At 41.0% G+C, this 19,458-nt stretch overlaps 3 protein-coding genes across 9 annotated transcripts; 1 reads left to right on the top strand and 2 right to left on the bottom strand.

The window, feature by feature from the left end:
• Positions 1-267: 267 nt before the first annotated feature.
• Positions 268-8,265, bottom strand: LOC127777210 (nuclear intron maturase 4, mitochondrial). Of its 7 annotated transcripts, none has more exons than XM_052303761.1 (6): positions 7,857-8,265; positions 4,394-7,754; positions 1,712-1,923; positions 1,521-1,609; positions 1,174-1,426; positions 268-1,027 (listed from the first exon to the last, which is right to left on the bottom strand). In XM_052303761.1, exons 1-2 carry the CDS (start codon positions 7,933-7,935, stop codon positions 5,365-5,367), a joined length of 2,469 nt encoding a protein of 822 aa, XP_052159721.1. In that variant the 5' UTR covers positions 7,936-8,265; the 3' UTR covers positions 268-1,027; positions 1,174-1,426; positions 1,521-1,609; positions 1,712-1,923; positions 4,394-5,364. The 7 variants fall into 7 exon arrangements, with proteins under 7 accessions (XP_052159721.1, XP_052159724.1, XP_052159720.1 ...); XM_052303758.1 differs by having other exon boundaries at positions 374-1,027; positions 1,521-1,923; positions 4,394-4,496; positions 5,104-7,754; XM_052303764.1 differs by having other exon boundaries at positions 1,521-1,923; positions 4,394-7,748.
• LOC127777211 (uncharacterized) lies at positions 1,915-4,082 on the top strand. Its single transcript, XM_052303765.1, has 5 exons — positions 1,915-2,307; positions 2,405-2,451; positions 2,558-2,687; positions 3,243-3,292; positions 3,763-4,082. Exons 1-5 carry the CDS (start codon positions 2,181-2,183, stop codon positions 4,069-4,071), a joined length of 663 nt encoding a protein of 220 aa, XP_052159725.1. The 5' UTR covers positions 1,915-2,180; the 3' UTR covers positions 4,072-4,082.
• A 3,233-nt stretch (positions 8,266-11,498) lies between the features above and the next one.
• Positions 11,499-15,544, bottom strand: LOC127777924 (nudix hydrolase 2). Its single transcript, XM_052304547.1, has 9 exons — positions 15,296-15,544; positions 14,376-14,602; positions 13,653-13,718; positions 13,203-13,340; positions 12,930-13,007; positions 12,782-12,832; positions 12,656-12,690; positions 12,065-12,173; positions 11,499-11,938 (listed from the first exon to the last, which is right to left on the bottom strand). The coding sequence occupies exons 1-9, from the start codon at positions 15,489-15,491 to the stop codon at positions 11,690-11,692; spliced, it is 1,149 nt and encodes a 382-aa protein (XP_052160507.1). The 5' UTR covers positions 15,492-15,544; the 3' UTR covers positions 11,499-11,689.
• Positions 15,545-19,458: the final 3,914 nt, after the last annotated feature.

Consider the following 19,458-nt stretch of genomic DNA (forward strand, 5'->3'; position numbering starts at 1 on the left):
AATATGGTTTGAAAATAATGTAAATAAATATGCTCAAATTTATATAAAAATCAGTTAAATATATCAAAACCAACGTGGTTTCTCTTGATAAATGTCTCTATTTGCATGACATATATCTTTACTATGTTTTTTTTATATAGAATAGCTATATATAATTAATATAAATATTAATTAAACTTAAAAAAAGAAAATCTCATAGTATCCCGATACTACGATATGATCCTATGATACGATATTACTTTGAGCAAAACGATAGTAGAATTCCGATCCTGACAACCTTAATTGGTAGTGGTGAGGGGGTGAATCTGCCACCACCACTATCATGTTGGTCCTCCAAACAATGAGGTAGGTGAACTTTTGTCTCTTCCCAGTGTCAAGTCATCAAATAAGAAAAACCTATTTTAAAGTGAGATAAAAATGATGATATATATATATATTACAATGAAAATAGTTTTACTTTAATTTTTGAGGCTTTAAAGTGTACAGTAAGGTTCTTTTTTTAATTCCGGTTGCAACGCATGGGCGTTTAGGCTGCGTTCTTTTTAGATGATTGAAACAGCTAATTAGCCATACGTAAAACGAGAAACATGATTAATTAACATAGGATTAAGTATTAATATATAAAAATTTGATGAATACATTTATTAGACTTTTTTAAACAACTTATATATATAAAGTTTTCATGTAAAATGCATCATTTAACCGTTTGAAAAGCGTGTTAACAGAAAGCGATGAGTAGCTAAGCTAGTACTACACAAGTGTACAACATTATGTAAATAAATTGTGAAAAATTATAGACAACAGATGTTTGTACGATTGTCCTCGCCACTAGAAAGTTATAATCCACCGACAAAATTCCCAGATTGTATTGGGCATTTGGGCGCATACCCTGTGCTTGTACTGTGTCGCATGAATGTGGTGTGCGAAACAGCCCGCAACTGTTTGCACCAAAACATGTGAAACAACATCAAGTTGACGATGAAATTGCCAACTTGCTATCTTCAGCATCGAAATCCAACACACACAACTGCATCATAACGATACAAAAATTCTATTAGTGGGAAGTTCAAATCTGCTTATGTTTTCAAACGACCTCATGACCTTGATGTTTAAAAACAGCTACCAATTTGACTAGTGCATATGAACTAATAGACTTCAGGTGAACAGACTTACAGACGCAAGAGAAACAGTTCAGCTCTCCAAACCTTTTCGCGCAACGTGAGTTGTGAAGGCAAGAGCGAGCACGCAGCTGGTACAGCTTGAATCCGGAAGACTGAGCTGACTGTCTGAGATTAGTACATTCCAGGTACAGCAAGAATCCGCACACCAGGAGCAGGGGTTCTAGGGCCAATGCCCTCCAGCAGCAGCACCAAAGCTCAAGCTGGCATCCTGCCCATGCTTTACGAGTCACCTACCGTGATCACACCTGAAAAGAGGAACCCTCAAGTTAGTCTATGCTTGAATAATGTGTTCTCTGAAAATAGATCAAATTTCAACCAATTCACTGGAAAACGCATCACCGTGCATCAAAGCCGAAGCCTCCCTCGGTGTTACCGACAACAGGGGTAGAACATGGTTACACGGGTACGCTCTTGTGTACCGAGGGCGTCTGATTCACCCCACACCACATGTAATTTTTAGTTTATTATCACCTGGGAGTCTGATGCATCAATATGGTTTAAGGTACATGTGGGGGTTACCAATGGCATACTTTAGATCAAAGGGAGGTGAAACCCAAGGTTCTGGCATTGGTCACCGGAAACCTTTCTAGTTGGCCACTAGACTTTGCCTCTTCATCGTTCCATGCATCGACAGGGCGACGTAGGGCAGAATGCTGAATGCCCAAGATACTCAAAATCTTCTATCCCAAGCAATGGTAGATCCTTGGAGCACTTTTACAATATGTAGGATCTTTGGAAAGAACTGCTTGGCAAATGACAAGGGACAAACTTTTAGTACTTCCAAGTACATGAATATACTAAAGCTAATAAAAAAAAGTGATGAGGCTTCAGATTATTGTATGAATTAAAAGTACAGGTGCAGCATTCTATGAACAGGAAATTTATATTGCAACTCTAACTTTGACCAATGGATTGGTAGAGCACCAGTGCTCATATAGTCCTATAAATCTACCCCTTCTTTCTTTCTCCTGCTTTCTCCTTCCCTTTCTGTTAGGCTGCATGACAGACATACCTAAAAGCAGGGTCAGACAGTTAGTTATGCAGCCGTTAAACTGTGTAATCTTCCTGCTTGGGCTGGCCATCCTATCGGTAACATTTGGACCCTTTGTCACCATTGCACATAGAGGTACAAGCTGATTCATTTCCTTTTCTTTTCAAGTTTATTTCCTCCTCCGTGTAAATAGCATGTGTGAGAACTGACGTTACATATTACCGGTTTTCAGAACTGATGATGGCAACTTACAGTGAGAAAGGCCCAGAAAACAAGCTGGTAGGACTAGAATTACTCAAAGCATTGCTTATGTAAATTCTACTTTTTTTACTCAATGAAATTTAATATCCAAACTCATTTCTAACTACAGATACTCTGATTGTAGGATCATGGTGTAGATGAAACCAGAACATATGAGGAGATCAAAAGCAAAATATTTGCAGGACGGAAGATGGCTTTTGGAGTTGCAGTCATGGAGAACCACCCAAAGGATGCTAGAAGCAAACCAAGCTCAGGTGCAAAACATTCTGTTGGAAAATGTGGGCATGGAGGAAGAAAGGATTTGAGTATGAACTGTTATTTTAGAAGTAGAAAATTTCCTCCAGGGGTTAACTTTGATGGCCACATACCCTTCACAGCTGATTACCGTACACCCCGGCACCACCCGCCCAAGAACAACTAGAAGTATATAGGGTACATCCAAGTATCTAGAACTAGCATGTTTCGCTTACCCTTTCTGTTTTCTGTTTTGATTGGCCATTGTATTTGTCAATTTATGGCCTTCCCTCTTGTTAGATATAGGTGTTTAATAATCATGATATAATAGTAATCTGTTCTGTTTTCACTGTGTCATAATAGTACTGTTAATGCTCCTTCAAAAAGACTATTTCTTATGCTCCAAGTGCATTCAGTATATACTAATTCAATCATACTTCTTTAGTTCTTACAAGCTTGAGTTCACCAAAAGGGAAAGAAATATCCATAAAGAAAAGGAAGTCCTAAAGGAAACTTACTGTTTAGTACACTAACAAATTATGTTCGAATTGAATATATTCTTGGTCTTGATGCAGGAGAGATTAGCAACTACTCATCCAACTCACGTGTACCTTCAAGCTTAAAGGTGATCTTTTCTTCCTTCATGGACACACTCCATGTTTTATCTTTGTCAAAGGTTGGCATATTTTACATTTTATCATAGTGACATAGACTAGAGACAGAACTGAAAATTCCTACATCTACATTTGCTGGTATGAGAATGTTATTTGCCAGCAATATATGGACATGCACATGTAAGATAAAAAAAATGTCTAGGTGTTAGGTAGGTCAAAACTTTATGCAATATTGTCAAACAACACAGTGCAAAATGTACTTGGTGCTAAAGCCTACTGTCAACCTTATAAATTCAAGAAAACAGTCACACACGTGCAAACCCACTCTATGACTCTATGTTTAATGCTTTCCAATAGAAAACATGCCTAAGAAAGTCATGCCCAACCATATTGCGGATTCCCTATGTTTCTTACCCTTATTGAGTAACTAATGGACTATAGGAATATATGCCGCTACTGATTTCCTAGCAAAATCTCTCAGGATAGTAGCAGCTCGACGATGAAGGCAAGACCATCCGTGGACAACATAAAACTAGAAGGAAGCACATCTGAGCAGACACTGAACATACCAAATCCCCAACATATCATAATACTGCCATTCAAGCCTTATTACAGGCATCTGAGTTTGGGCTCCAAAAAAGAACAAAAAGGTTCGAGTATTTGCTGCAACTCATATAGAACTAATGAAGACTGGAAGGAGAAAATGCTGGAGTCCAGAGATGAAGTTCTCAGATTGCTTAACAAGGATTACCATGCCAACCCCCATAGGAGGCCACCAGTTCATAACTAAGAAAGGGCAAGGCACTCAAGCCTGAGTCATGTATTATGGCCCAAACTAATGTCTGGTGGTGTCTCACTATAACTGTATGATGTTTTGCTTTGTAATGTATCATAAGGAATAAAACAATTGGGCCACTTAACTTGATGCCTCACAGATTATTTAAAGCAGTTCAAATTTTGAATCATAGGCATCAGAGAGGAAGTGGAACAGTCAGCCCCATCAAGAGATCAAATGTGACATGAGTTTAAACAGAAGGCCATCGCTGGTTTACGTGACAACCAAATAGAGAATATGCAAGCTGAAAACAATGGTTTACCGTAGAAAACCAAACCTTGCCAAAGTCCATGAGTTGCCTGCTATTGCCTCATGTGAACATGAGAACGCTGTTCTGTCCTTGTATGAAATTCTCTTGGTGGATAAGACCAGCTCTCCACCTACATGTTGACATACATAATCAAAACTGTGTCTATTTCCAGTTAGGAATTCAATTTTTCCCTCCCACGTATATGAGTAGTGAAATTAACATATAACCAATGAGTTGATGTAGCACCACTTTGCATAATTGCATTATAGCGGCCCATCTAAAGCAGATGGATTTCATTAGCTATGATCGATCCTATATAAATGCAGGGAAAAGTAGTAGATACAAAAACATAATGACATGGGCTTTATTATTTTATCACTTACTGTTTATGCTCATGGGATTTTGTTTCTTTAAAGTGAAATATTGTGAAGCTGAGATAATTTCCATTTACGCATACCTGGTATTGCACAACTAGATGATATAAAATGGAATTCGTGCATTGCTGGTGCCATCACATTTACATCAAAAAAAAACATTGATTAGAGTGTAGTGTCACATGGTAAGTACTGGGGAACGAGAATAATGCAGACCTATCAAGATGTTGTAAGCTCAGATAACAGGAACAACAGACCATGGTTAACGTAGAGATCACATTAATGACTGAATCCTCAAACATGTCAGTTTTATACATATGCAACACGAATAAACAATGTACCATGGTAAATGTAAGCATATACCTTTGTCCTATGAGATCAAGAGAGGAGTGTTATTGCCACCAAGTTCTCAGCTTTAGAAGGCAATACATGTATGAACAGTAATATCACTTATTTGTAGCGATGCACACCTGTGCTTTTTAAACAAATCTGCACAAATCTTAGAACCATTATGATTAAATCATAATACTAGCGTTCTTTCAAAAAAAATACTGGCGCCTGTAAACATTGAATACACTATTTTGCAAATCTGTATAAAGTCCTTCATACTCGAGCTACAAGAACTTAAGGTATTTTATTAGAGTCATCTATCAGCACACCAAAATCAACTGACTGAAGGGAGATGTGTCCTAGATATAAATCCTTAACATGTTGAGTGCACAACCCAACCCGTCTACCATCCAAACTGCCATGAATTGATGATGAGAAACCTGTCCTAAATCCTGGAAACCGCTGTCTCTCTTTGACATGAAGAACATACATACTCAGCGATGCAGATTGGCATCCCATGACAAAACAGTCAAATTGCCGAGAAGGAACTCTAACTCTTGAGAGGGTGAGCACAAACAATCCACTACTAGAAATGCCATACATCAGAGCTTCATCAGTGCAAACCGACGAACTAGATTCTAAAGGTGCCATTATTGCCTCAAAGTCCTCGGCCATTGGAATACCATAATCATCAAGTTCAAATCGCTTTTCTGTTATTTTCTCATACATTCGGTACTTTGCCGATAATGTCCTGATGCAGGATTTCCTGACACATTCAACCAACATAAGCTTAAGTTCTTTAAAATTGTCAACCTCTGAGAACCATCTCATCCAACGTTGAATTATTCCTGCAAACCAACTTATGATTAGCTCATCGTCTTGCAAAACAAGGGCTGAAACATGCTTAGGGAAACCTTCAAGATTAATTAGACCATAACGATTAAGGCACTTATGGATATAGCTAATAGGAGCATGGATCTTAATGACAGCACCATCAGTGCAGGTAATAGCTGATTCTTTATTCTTTAAGCTGGACAATAATGCTTCTGTGGCAGCAGTTTCTGATGAGATGTAATCTTTGGCTTGCTTCTGAAAGTTGTTGAACGCATCTTTGAGGTCCTGCGGAAGTGATGGTTCAGCAATGTATTTTGACAGGAGTATGCTCTCATCAGCTTCGCGTTTAGCATTGATATCCTGCATCCATACCTTGAGTAAAGTTTTGAACCAATGATCTGTCTTCATACCGTCTTTCCTAAACTGTGCAATGTGATCCAACAAAGGCGTGCTAAGACCAAGTGACTTGATCTCAGACTCCTTTACTCTTCTCAAACCATATGCCAACCACTTCTTTCCTAACCTAAGATTCATAGCATCCCATATCTCTTGCTTCTGAGAAGCAAATAAATGAACCTTTTCCTTCAGCTTATGCACAGCTTTCAGTGCAGCACTTTCCTTTGTTGTAACTCTTACCATAGAGCCAGCAAACTGTAAGCCCCGGGAATTACTTCTGACCGGCATAAGATACAACCTGTCATCAACTTCCAAGAATAGTGTTTTTCTTAAGTAAGTAATCATTTCCGATTTTATATCTTCTGCAATATCTCTGGATCCAACAACTGCAACAAAGATCTCGTCCATGTATCTACAAGCATATAGTTTTGTTTTTAGTGGATAGTCTGTTTGATTGTCACTGTTTTCCTCCCTATCCTTCAAGCCTGAAATTTGACTTCGAAACCAGTGGCGCAAATTTGACTCCTGGTTGTCTGAAACATCTGCTGCCTCTGAACCAAGGCCTTCATGCCTCATGCAAATCCTGAACACCTCGTGGTCAAAACTGTCGAGGTATATGTTCATTAGGATTGGCGCAAGTACTCCTTCTTGAGGAAGTCCATGGCCTTTAGGAAATCCTCCAAATACCAAATTGATCACCTCTGCATCAAACATGTGTTGCATGAATGTAACTAACTGATTGTCATCGATCTTTTCCTGTATTAGACAGATAATCTTAGAGAGAACATTTCTATCTACTTCTTTATGCATGGGGATAGTAAAGCACCAATCTGGAATCCCAATTTCATTGGAAATGAACCTCAGAGCCGACTGATGCCCTCGGCCGCTCCGACAGCCATGTGATATCTTTGAGAAATGGGGTCTGTAAACAACCTCAAGCACCACCCTTACTGCTTCCTGAATAATTCTCAAGTTCAACCGTGGGAGAACAAGCCTCCCTCCTTCTCGCCTCTTTGCAACCACCGCATAAACATTCGCTCTGACATCGAACTCACCAGTCCTGAGCAGCTCCGCCAATGTAGCAAAGCAAACATCATCCCTCGCCGATGACATGTCAATATTTGAATTGAGCCGAACAATGTCATAAGCATCCTCCAAAGTATCAGTGCTAGCCACCACGTTAGCCATGAGATCATGAAACTTGCCGTTCAAATACTGCGCCTTGACCCTCTTCTTGATCCTGAGCTCAGCCAGCCTCTTCCGCTCCATCCGCGGCAGGGGCTTCCTCTGCCTCTGAGCGGCCACGGCCGACTCCTCGGTGAGAGAGGCCAGGCTCTTCGCAAGTGACACCGGTGGCTGCTGCGGCTCGGCGGCTCCCTCCACCGCATCCTCGACTCCATCGAGCAAGAAGTGCGCCTTGCACCGCCGGAAGCACGCCCCGTAGCCTCCTGACCCTCCAGGAACAGAAACAACAACAGAACACCATCGTTAGTGGCATTCTTACCCCGTGAGGCCGTGACGGGGAACCGACGCGTTGGTGAGAGAAGGTGGCGTACCTTGGGGAGGCGGAAGACGGTGCCACCTTGTGGGGAGCACCCGGAGGAGGCGGCCGCGTCCGGGCGCCAGGAAGGACATGGGATCGCGCAACCTTAATCTCTAGCCGGTCTAGCTGCGCATTGGGTCGAACAGGTGGCGTGCGCGGAATGCCGAGGAGAGCGCGGCGAGGGCTCCCGGCCTTCGCTTCGCGGCGGCGACGGCTAAGCCGAGCGGAGCTTGTGGCGCGCCCGCGCCGCGCGCTGTCGAGGCCTCTCCAAGGGCGACGAGGCGTCGCTCGCGCCGTCGCCGCGGCGGCGGCGGCGTCGGCTAGCGTGTTTGAAGCTGGAGGGGATCTTTGATTCTTGCGTGGCGCGCGCGGGTCGTGAGAGTCCGTCGACGAGTAGGCAATTTTTCGGGTGTTACGCTGGATCAGGTTGCAAAAAAGCCAGAAAAACTCCTTTTGGTTTTGTATTCTTTAACCCCTTTAATTTGAAGCTTGAATTAAGCTTTCTGTATGGGTTAGGCTTACAGGGGAGAAGTCCATTTTACACCTTCGAACTTTTATGGTTATCTAAATGCAACCACGAACTACGGAACCGGGTATAATTCATCCTCCAACTGTCGATACCGGGCACTTAACCCTGCGAGCTGTTTTTTACCGTGGTTTTTGCACACATGGATGACATGTCAAATGCCACATCAGCCCTTCACTACGTCAGCGCGTAGGATTTGCTGGGTTGTTTTGGCCTAACCTTCTCACGAGCGGTGACGGTTGCCGATGGAAGCCACACACGCTATAGAGATGGCTGATCAAGGAAGAAGCGACGATGAGCAGGTGGAATCTGCAGCCGGTGGAACAAGCAGATCGAAGGACATGACTAGTTCTGGAAATGACAGCAAATCCAGTCAAGGCGGGAGCAATCCACCTCCAATTCGACAAAGGGAGGGGCAATTTGATTATTCTCCGGCTATTCTATGCAAGTGTGGGTACAATGACAGTAAGATGGATTTCTTGAGTGGGAATAATCCATCTAGGAGGTATCTGACATGTGCGAGAGCTCGCGTGAGTTGGTAAAATATTAATATAATGCATTTGTTGTTTAAATGGATGTAATATTGTACGATTTTTCTTCTATTTGAGCGGAATGGTTGCTGTGCATTCTGGAGATGGTATGAGCCAGAAACTACACCTTATTTAAGGTAGGTGTTAAATGATTTGCACAATGTTGTTCATGGTTTGAAGGAGAACTCAGAGATGAGAGCATGTCTTGTCAGTGCAAGAGATGAGCTAAAGGTTGTACACAATGGTGTGCAATAGAGATGTGGCTGATTGGACAAGAAAACTCAAGGAGAAAGATGATTCAGCTTGTAAACTTAATGTATTGAATTAGAAGAGGGAAGGGAATTTCTGTTGTCAATTATTGCTGGATTAGTATTGTTGATAGTTGCATTGTGGCTTAGGGTGTGTTTGGTTGGTGGGATATACCCAGATAGGACATGGCCGCCGCTTTTTGGAGGGTGTTTGGATGCTGGGCGAGAGTGGGATAGGGCGGCCCAAAGGGGAATATTCCCTCCAGATGCTGGATAGAGGGATCCGGCTGATTTGGTCGGATGCAACCGCCCGAGGCTCGGGCGAGCCGGGCAAGCGAGTTGCGTGACTCGCATCACCCCTCACCACCACGACGCGAGCAAGGCGACGAGCGCGGCGGTCGGCGAGAGGGGTGACGAGCTCGGCGGCCGGCGAGAGAGGCGACGAGCTCGTCGGCCGGCGCGGGTGACGAGAGAGGAAGGCGGCGGCGGGAGGGGGCGAGCCGCGGCGGTGGGAGGAGGCGGCCGGCGGCGGGAGGAGGCTGCCAACGGCGTCGGCGAGCCCAGATCTGGCGTTGCTTTTTTTTTCTTTTTTCTTTTTCTTTTTTCTTTTTTCTATGTGTATTTATAATGGAATGTGTATTTATAATGGAGTGTGTATTTATAATGGAATGTGTATTATGTATTAATTTGATGGGGTATATTCACCATCTCAAGTGAGAGGTGACCACACCTACAAATCCACCATACTTCCTCCAACCAAACAAAAATTTGGATCACCAAATCCACCTTTGTCCCTACAACCAAACAAAAAATTGGACCGTCATATTCACACAACCAAATAAAAAACTGGACCGCCATATCCAGCAAAATATGGACCGCCGTATCCCATCCAATCTTGACCAGGAACCAAACACACCCTTAGTGGACAAGTCTGCTTATGGTTTCCTTCAACTTTTTAGATACAATGGTAGATCCTTATGGGTGCAATCTATATCTATGTTATGTATGTGATGGCAATAATCTTTCGTTGTGTACTCAATTGATATGTGTATTTTGCTGGTCTAAGCAACATTGAGACAGGTTCAGGAATTTGATATGTGTAAATTTTCTATGAAATCTGTCTAAAATTTGTATTAAATTGATTTAAGCAACACTCAGACAGGTTCTAGCAAATGAACTTGAATTTCATCAAGCTCAGGCGAAGGGCTGATGTGGCATCCGACATGTCATCCACGTGTGCAAAAACCACGGTAAAAATAGCCCAAGGGGATTAGGAGCCTGTTTGGTTGGTGCCCTCACCTCCGTGCCTGAGAAATTTGTAAGCCTGAGTAGCATTCAAGTTTGTAATGTAGGTTGCCTGGTCAAGCAGCGTGAGCCTGTGCTTGTTTGGTTGTCACTTGTGCCTGAGAAAAAAATTCAATTAGATGTTTGATTATTATGCCGCTAAGTCAAATATTAATATCCGGCGCAAATTTTTGCATTTAATTGCATCTGACCTACAACCAAATTCATCTAGCGCAACATATCCCTACACAAATCAATCATAAAGCAAAGAAAGGAAAAAATAATCTAAAACCAAGGGGAACAAAGAAAGGGAAAAAGGAAAAAAAGAAAGCAAAGATTGCACCTAGATTGCAAAGTCGATCTGCTTACTCAACCACGGGCGGAAGAAATCCTTGCCTGGCGACACGATGCCTCCGCACGGCGGCGGCGCTGCTTTGCGTAGACACCAGGATCAACAAGGAAATCATCAAGAAGAGAAAAAAGAGAGAAGAATAGGAGCAAAGAGATCCCCAGATCCATGTCGCGTCCATCAGAATAGAATTGCAAAATCCATGCATCCATCATAGAAGAGCATCTGCATGTGAAGCATGACGCAGCACTCCGGAGGGGTCTTCATGTGGCTGCGATGGCTTCGCGCGACGGCAACGGCGGCGGCCTCGACGGCTTCGTGTGGAGTTATCACGGCGGGGATGAGGGGATTATGGTGCTAATGTGTAGCGCGCTGCTGCGCCTGGAGCCTATCGGTCGCCTGGCTCAGGCTAATTCCGCGCCTGAGTTACATCAGGCCAGGCGAGGTGGAAGGAGCCTCAGGGTAGCAACCAAACACTCACAAATTAATCTCAGGCATGTCAGCCAGGCAACTTGCTGTCAGGGCAGCAACCAAACAAGCTCTAGATGTTCAGTATTGATAGTTGGGGGTAAGAGTTTCATGAAACATAAGAGAAGAATGGGGATAGAGGAGGGGGCAAAGGTTACGCTCTATGTATTTCAGATTTCCTCCGATGAAACACGCTCAAAACAAAAGACAAAAGTAGTACAAAAAAGAGAAAATTCTAGTGAAGTCCAAGTGTCCAACAAATGTTTTTCATTATTTGTAAGCCTATAAATATTCAATACAAATTCATAGGTACAACAAATTCAGCTGTATTTCTGAACTGCTGCTCCTTTTTCTGAATTACAGGACTGGTGGAGCGGCAACATTCGGTCAAAATCAGGTGTAGAAGCTACCAGTGATGGAAAAAAAGATCCAGTATGAAAGCTACAGTTTTTCCATGAACAAAGGTTTTTCAGTCTTTTTCTGTGTACTACTGGATTCTGAGGCCTTGTCCAGGTCCCTCCTGTTCATGTAAAAGAACGATTTTTTGTCCGTGAATGCGGATTTTATGAGGATTGGCGAAAATCCTGCATAGTCCTTGTCAACCTTCGCCAAACCCACTTCAAGAATGTACCTCACTAGCTCATGTTTCTGGACAAATGGTTGAGCAGCAAATTCCTCCACAGGCATCCACTACATTTGAGAAGTATGTTAACAGGGCATTTACATGAAAGTAGTTCAAAGGTTGAATAAGAAACTGGCAACAAATGACCCTTCTCTGATAGGTCAGTTTGGTGCTAGAATAGAGGTTCCAAATACCTGAGCTGCCTCGATTTCTGAATCTTGCTTGGTAATATCAAAGGAAAGTGGCCGTAATATGCAAACAAAAAACAGATCCGATTTATCAAAAAAAGCTTTGTGGCTCTGCCTGCACATTGGTAATTGATCCATATGAGAGAGATTTAACTCAAACTGTACAGGTAAAAACAATTGAAATAATTACAATAAATTAGAAGAATGAAGGAATGGTGTAAAACTGCATAGTTAATGGAAATGCAAAATAATGGACTGGCAGTTGGAAGTTGAAACCATACTAAGTGAAACACCATCAAAGGTGAGGAGACCAAAACAGGCAAGATGGGTGTCGATGGATATTACTAATTCATAACATATCCAGTTGTTTCCTTAAGTAATCTCTCTAACAGTACGTTATGGAGTTAATTAACAGGTCTTCCTGTTATCTGGAAAGTAGCTGGTATGGGCAAATGAGACAACAAAGCTAGCCAGCTAGGTGCCACATAAAAACATACTAATAGGTAAGTTGGCATAACTATAACTTTTACTAGTTTCTTTAGATCTTTGGACATGGATAAAATTAAATAAAAATAAGAAAGGTGGTCCAGCGGTTACCTGAAGGCAAGAACTTCAACAAATTCTGTATCAATCTGAAACATGACCAGGAAGAAAAATAAAAAAGAGTATAAGTAACTAAAGCAGTATTTTGAAAGGAATTCTTCTCAATATGCTAATAGTTACCCCAGTCTCTTCTTTTACTTCTCTTACAGCTCCTAAGTTTATATCTTCTCCCTGAAAGAATCAAGATCTTGTAGTCATTAAGTGCTGAGGTGGTGAGGAAAAAAATTCATGGATAACATCTCTACATGTCCAGAGCAGAAATGCTTACTGGTTCAACAACTCCAGTTGGAAATTTCCATACACCTAGGCCTCGAAGTACACCACTCTTTTCTTGGACAGCCAATACCTGCATAATTAGGAGTTAAGTAATAAAAAGCAAGCAGTATACTTAGAAAGATGCTATGTAACAGGGTACCTAATTGTAATATCACTATATAAGCTTTTAACATTGATTTTAAGGATGCTGGGAAGATATAACAGAACCATGACTATCTGAAATTCTGAATCCCTGAAATAGTGCTTTTGTATTCAAATTCAGTACCTCTCTTTTGTCATTCATTACAAATGCTCCAACACCCACACGGTGAGTAGCATTTACAGGTAATGTATGTGTTGTAGCTGGAAGCCAGTATGCAAGCATTAAGTAAGTTTCCTCTGCATGGTGGTACCAGAACCCTTCCTACATGAAGATGAAGTAAAAGTGATTCGGAGATCAATCAAACAGCTTCCTGTACAATGTCGCATTTCATTCATACAGTACGATAATCTCTTACTGTCTCGTCCATAAAAATGTCCAAACAGATTTATATGGTAATGTGCATATTAACTACTATAAAAAACTAGAATAATTGCTATTTCCAACTTAAAAATGCATAATTCTACTAAAGTATCTCAATTTGGAAAATAATAGTACCGTGGCAAATTAAATTGAGAATGGGAGGATGAAACTAGTTTTGCTACTAAAGAGATGTAAATATGTGAGTTTAGCTACCTCCACTGCATATTGAATAAGGTTGGCAAGGCTGATGGACAATTTTATCCAGACACCTCTTATTCCCTGCAACAAGGGCAGGCAAAGAAAATGATAAACAATTACAGAGATACCAACGGGAATATCATACAGGAAATTATATTTAATTAACAAACTGTATGAAGGCTATGCGTTATAACATTATCTCCTTCAGGTCGCCATGAAAAGTGCACTTAGGTATGAACATTAATAGGTTTTGCTGATCTATGGCATTCATTGGGTATCATGATGGATCCCCAACCCTCATAAACATTATTTAAATTAGACTCCATTCTCCTTGCTGAAATATTTAAATCTCTCAGGGTGCCATTCCGCATAGCACTGAAACCTTCTAGTGGTCATTGCAGCCACATGTGTACATAGAACATTGCATGGGATGCATTTAAATGATACATACCAAATATCAATCAATATTCAGGTCTTTTTTTTGCACACCATTGACTTCTGTGTAAATCTTAAGTGTATTGAATATTAACTTAAATACGTATAGTGCATAGGTGCCATTATGAATCTTGAAAAACTGGACACTATTCAAACTTGAACTGTTTGTAATTTAATAAGTTGCATATATAAATATGAATATTAAAGGATATTTACATTACTAACCAATCATCCAGAACATATGCTAACACCCAAAGAAAATCATATGCCTATAAGTGTATACCCCACGGTTCCGGAAATTACCTGTTCCCTCCATTTTGACAATGATGCTTTCAAGGAAGCTGAAAACAATTGGGGATCCATCGGGGCCGTCATCTCAACGATCACACCACCATGTTTGTCATTCACAAAGGGTAGAAGCTCAACATCCCCTGAGCTCCCAGTCGCTACCGATTCCGCCAAAACCGTCGAATTCGTGGAACTTGACATGGCTCTGCTGCGCAGCTCGCCTCTCAGTCTTCTCCCTGCACCTACCACACTTGAGCAAATCAAACACACATGGACTGCCATTACCTGAAGCACATGTTTGTTATATATAGAACTTCAGCATAAGCAAACGTGCACTAAAAATGATTGAAACACAGTATTGAAAATTTTTTCGATTCCCATGGACAGATAAGAGATAGTCAAGATGCAAATGGGAACGGCATATGGCGAAGGCGGCCCAGTGGCCACCGCTGAATTGTCTCCATCGTGATTATCTCCTCTCTTTTCTTTTCTTTACCATGGTGACCATCTTTTTCATCCTTGCATCCATCTTTGTTTCTTTTTCCCGGTCTACATCCTGTAGCCCCAGCATCTGGGAACCCAGCCTCTCCACGTTTATCCATTCCCCACCTCAAACTTTTTTTCTTTTTTTTTTCTGGCGGAGTTGTACGGATAGTCCGAGCGATTTCAGTTCGCGTTTACATGGCAGCGCAGAAGCAGAAGCAGAATGAAGAAAGAAAGCATTGTAAATCCAGGGGGAGAACGTCGGTGGGCGCGACCGAGATCATCCTCCTCAAAAAAAAAAAAATCGCGGCGGGTGGAAGCACACGAACGAGTTCGAGCAGGGTCTCTCTCGGTTTCTGAAGCAGTCGGCAACTGACGCGAGATGGGATCGTGGATGGTTGGTAGCTAAGCTAAAGCTAGCTGGATGGAATGGAGTCGAGCGGAGCACGCACCTCCGGCGGGCGGGTGGGGGTGAGCCGGCGCGGCGGCGGGGGAGGAGGAGGAGGAGGAGCAGCAGCAGGAGCGGAATCGGCGGGGGGCGGGGGTGGTAGGGTGGCGGCGCGGGGAGAGGAGGAGGAGGCGGCGGAGCAGGAGAGTGGTGGGGAGCGTTGCGGCGGCGGAGGCGGAGGCGGAGGCGGAGGCGGCCATCTGGCTCAGCGCATCACCGCCCGCGTTTTATTTACTCCACCACCACCAGCGCAACGCGCGGCGCGCCGCCACGCCAATGTAGTATATATTATTTTACGCAGGCAGGAGGTGTGGTGAGCGTTTGCGCGTGGGCGGCAACATTCTTCGGCCTCCGGATCTCGGTGTCTCCCGGATTTTTCACTTTTTCATCCAAAACTTATTCGATAAATAATGTCGAAAAAAAATCTTATTTTAAAAATAGTCCTTTTTACTGCGCCAATATTATTGGCACATAGTACACCGTAACAGCGCTAATGATATTGGTGCCGTCCCTCTAGCCTCCCAGTGGAAGCTAAGTTATAAATGCGAAGGAGGCCGGTGCCAACGTGATTGGCGCCGAGTACCAATTTGTATTTTTTTTTGGAAAGAATCTATTTGTAATTAAAATGAACCCACGTGTAAATAAAAATATTTACAAATAGGTCCTTGGTGCAATGACGCTGACACCGTCCCCTTTCACATTACTAACTTAGCTTTCACCGGGGGTGAATGGGACAACGCCAACGTCATTGGCACCGTCATATTAGACCATGGCACCAATGATTTGGCGCCGCAAAAAGGATCATTTCTATAATAAATTTTTTAGGAGTTTATTTGTAGAATAAGTTTTTTAAAAGGACAAAAATGTGAAAAATCCAGTCAGTGTCTCACCTCACCGGCTCTCACCGCATGGGGAACCAAGTAACGGGTGGATACTGTTGGATCCGCTGGGGAAGCCGTGGCACGGGGGATTTCAGCTCTGTTTGGGGATTTTGGTTGAGTAATTGGTTGGTAGTTAGTCTTTGAAAACTTCTAGGTTATTTTCAGGATTCTATAGCTACATTTTTGCAGAATTTGGATAAGAATTCTGACTGTTTGGAGGAGTTGGAAGCTCCCAAAAAGGGTTTTTGTGCGTTTTTCGCCGCATGGAGATGGGTGGAGGGGGTTGACGGATCCGTAGCTATCTAAACAGAGTAGAGGGAGGGGGAGGAAAAACCCCTGTGTCCCTTAAGAAAAAGGGAAAAATATGTAGTGGAAACTATTTTTGATTAGAAACAGACTTTTGAGATTCCCAAGTAAAATATTTACTTACGGTGAGATGGACGAATCTCAAACGTTTATTTTTCGATCCAACGGTAATTTTCAGGGTTTCACTTCATATTTTTCTTAAAACCCCCTAAAAATTATCTTTTTGTTAGAACAGTGAAGATTCATCCCTAAACGTTACTGTATCTTTTTTTTTACCGAGGGAGTATAGTTTACACGGTGTTTGCTCATAGCAAATTTTAGGCTGTTTTCATTTCTTCTCTTTCCCAACTTCTACTTCCTTATTTTATACGCACATATTTTTCGAACTATTAAATGGTGTGTTTTTTTAGAAAATTTTTTATAGGGAAGTCGCTTGAAAAAAAATCATATAAATCTATTTTTCAATTTTTTTTTACTAATACTAATCATGTTCTTTTTTTTGGTGGGACAAGTTCTCAACCTGAACTAACGAATACAGTTCTATAGTAGAGGTGATGGTCATATTTAATTTTGTTGAAATCATTTACTCACTAATTACGAGGTAATCTATACAATACATGGCCTCTAAAGCACTTGTCCCAATATATTACTTTATTTATTTCCACTTAATCTATTGGTCTCTTTCTTTCATCTATCTAGGAGTGTGTAGATATTACCCATTGCATAAGCAGTGACTCATCATCTCTCTTCTCTTCTCTCATTCATCTCATCATGTCACCTTAAGCAAGAGCTTGAATGTCTATAGTACTTGTTGACTTGCTCTCGGGCTCAGCCGCTCAACCAGGGCACTCAGCCTTTCTGTGATCTTCTAGAGTGGCCGTTGTCGTGGAAATGGTCCTCTGAATTTGAGTGGGTTAAAGTCAAGGGGAACATCGATATAACTTCATGGGTTTGGAATTTGGAGTCATTTGATTTAGGTAGCTGATGGATGAGGTCAACTTGCTATAGTATCATATCAAGTTTAATAGTAGAGCTAACTATTATGTTTATATTAGAGTTTAACATTTTATAGTGGATGAGCTATAACGTTATCTCTATTTTTCTCTCCATTTTTCTCTTACCTATGAATTTAATCCATTCATCTTAAAATAGTATATGAAGAGTTAGCTCTTTTATAAGAGCCAATACTATTTATTTTTCTAGTTCTCTAAAATCTACATAAGTTTATAGTTAGTTTATAATCTACTATTAAACTTGCTCACGTAAACAATACAATTGCTCAGTTGTATACTTCTTCTTTCCTAAATAAATCAGTCTCTTGCATTACAAAGATACATTTAGTACAAAGTATTTAGTAGTGATGATAAAACATTAAACTACTCTTCGTCAATAAGAAAGTTAATAAGAAATTACATATAGACAAAGGTATTCAATAGATATAACTTCTCGATTTGTGGACCGAAGATATACATGAAGGTAAGAATTGATTTGTATTGGGATAAACTTTAAGCTTTTCGAACTGGTTTATTAGAGGATTTTTACGGTACAATATACTGCTTGTATATACTGCAAGTATATATGATCTAACGGTGTAGATTGATTTAATTTTTTATTTAATTAAATTGCATTATAAAGTTTGAAAGGGTAATTTTGTCTTTTCTTCGTTATTCTATCATCAAATCGTGCTATCGTCACGTGCTTTGTCATCAAATGGCGCTCAGGATGCTCCTTTCTTAGTGCACGATAAGATCCAGGACCAGGTACTCTCAATTAAATTTAATTTAAACAAAAAGTTACTAAAGTGTTGTTTTATTTTCTATCAAATTCCTAATATACCCTTTTATATACTGCCAATATATATTGGTAGTATATTGTACCGTAAAAGTTCTCTTATTTTAACATGGATGGATTAATTTCCGGTAACAGTGTCTTACAGCCCGTTTGGTACAGTACCTGCACGGTTCATACTGCACACATCATTATGGCACCAGTACTTGAATAACTGTTCTGTATCTGGCTTTTTGGTTCCAAAAGTCAGAGGATTAATTTGTTCCGTCGTCGTCAATTGGTGGCGGTAACATATGGGCGAATCATTTCATATAGAGAAAATTCTTGCACCGTATTGTTGTATAGAGAGATTTCACATTATTAAATTAAAGTTTTTTTCTGAACGAAAATTATTAAATTAGAGTAGATAGTGATTGTCTTCCTTTCTTATTCATGTTTTTTTCTTTTTTCAAAAGAAGATGTGGTTATTTTCCTTGTCGATATATCATGGAGGCATTTCTTTCTTTCGTTTAGGTGAAGATGACGCAGCTAGAAAGAACGTCAAATTTCATAGTTTTTTTTTCTCAATTATACAGAGGAGACACGTACCCACATACAAATACGTTCGTTAACACACAGAAAGATGGAGACTAGTGAGAAATTACTAGCCTCACTGAAAGTGCATTTACATGTGGCCATATGGGTAATATAAATAGTCACCGGAACGATTCTTATATGGGTAAAATATGCCACCATATTGCTAGTGCTATCTTTTTTATAATAATTTGACAGTAATGTTACCCTCTCCATCTTAAAATAAATAAAGTTCTATACAAGCTTATGAACATAAGCTATGTACATAAAAATTAAGAAGTAGTATGCCATTTATCATCTGTTCCTTACTTGAGCATATGATCCCTACATGCTGGTTTAATGATGTTTAAAAGAAAAATCTATTCCTAAATCCTGCATTTCTCCAGCTGCATTAATGCTGCTGCTCTACAAATGCTCTACAAATGGATATTCCCTAGTCTCGTAATGGCGTGTGATCGCATGGTGATTAGACGGGCAACTAAACCTGTCCCGTCGACGTGACCATCTGAAGGTTCTCTGCTTATCCCCAAACCAAATGGTTCACGTGGCACAACTGATTTAACTTTAGAAGAAGAAATTATATTCCATTTTAATTAGTAGAAGCACCAACTTTTCGAAC

Source organism: Oryza glaberrima, chromosome 6, assembly GCF_000147395.1.
Source record: "Oryza glaberrima chromosome 6, OglaRS2, whole genome shotgun sequence".
Taxonomy (NCBI): Eukaryota; Viridiplantae; Streptophyta; class Magnoliopsida; order Poales; family Poaceae; genus Oryza; species Oryza glaberrima.

Bases quoted from the DNA above. Each gene is read 5' to 3' on its own strand.
- LOC127777211 (XM_052303765.1), top strand. From the start codon at position 2,181: ATGACAGACATACCTAAAAGCAGGGTCAGACAGTTAGTTATGCAGCCG. The intron at 2,452-2,557 runs GTAGGACTAGAA...CTCTGATTGTAG, and splicing joins AAGGCCCAGAAAACAAGCTG to GATCATGGTGTAGATGAAAC. The intron at 2,688-3,242 runs GTGCAAAACATT...GTCTTGATGCAG, and splicing joins TAGAAGCAAACCAAGCTCAG to GAGAGATTAGCAACTACTCA.
- LOC127777210 (XM_052303761.1), bottom strand. From the start codon at position 7,935: ATGTCCTTCCTGGCGCCCGGACGCGGCCGCCTCCTCCGGGTGCTCCCC. The intron at 7,755-7,856 runs GTACGCCACCTT...CTGTTCCTGGAG, and splicing joins CCGTCTTCCGCCTCCCCAAG to GGTCAGGAGGCTACGGGGCG.
- LOC127777924 (XM_052304547.1), bottom strand. From the start codon at position 15,491: ATGGCCGCCTCCGCCTCCGCCTCCGCCTCCGCCGCCGCAACGCTCCCC. The intron at 13,719-14,375 runs GTAATTTCCGGA...CCCTTGTTGCAG, and splicing joins TGTCAAAATGGAGGGAACAG to GGAATAAGAGGTGTCTGGAT. The intron at 13,341-13,652 runs GTAGCTAAACTC...ATCTTCATGTAG, and splicing joins TTATTCAATATGCAGTGGAG to GAAGGGTTCTGGTACCACCA.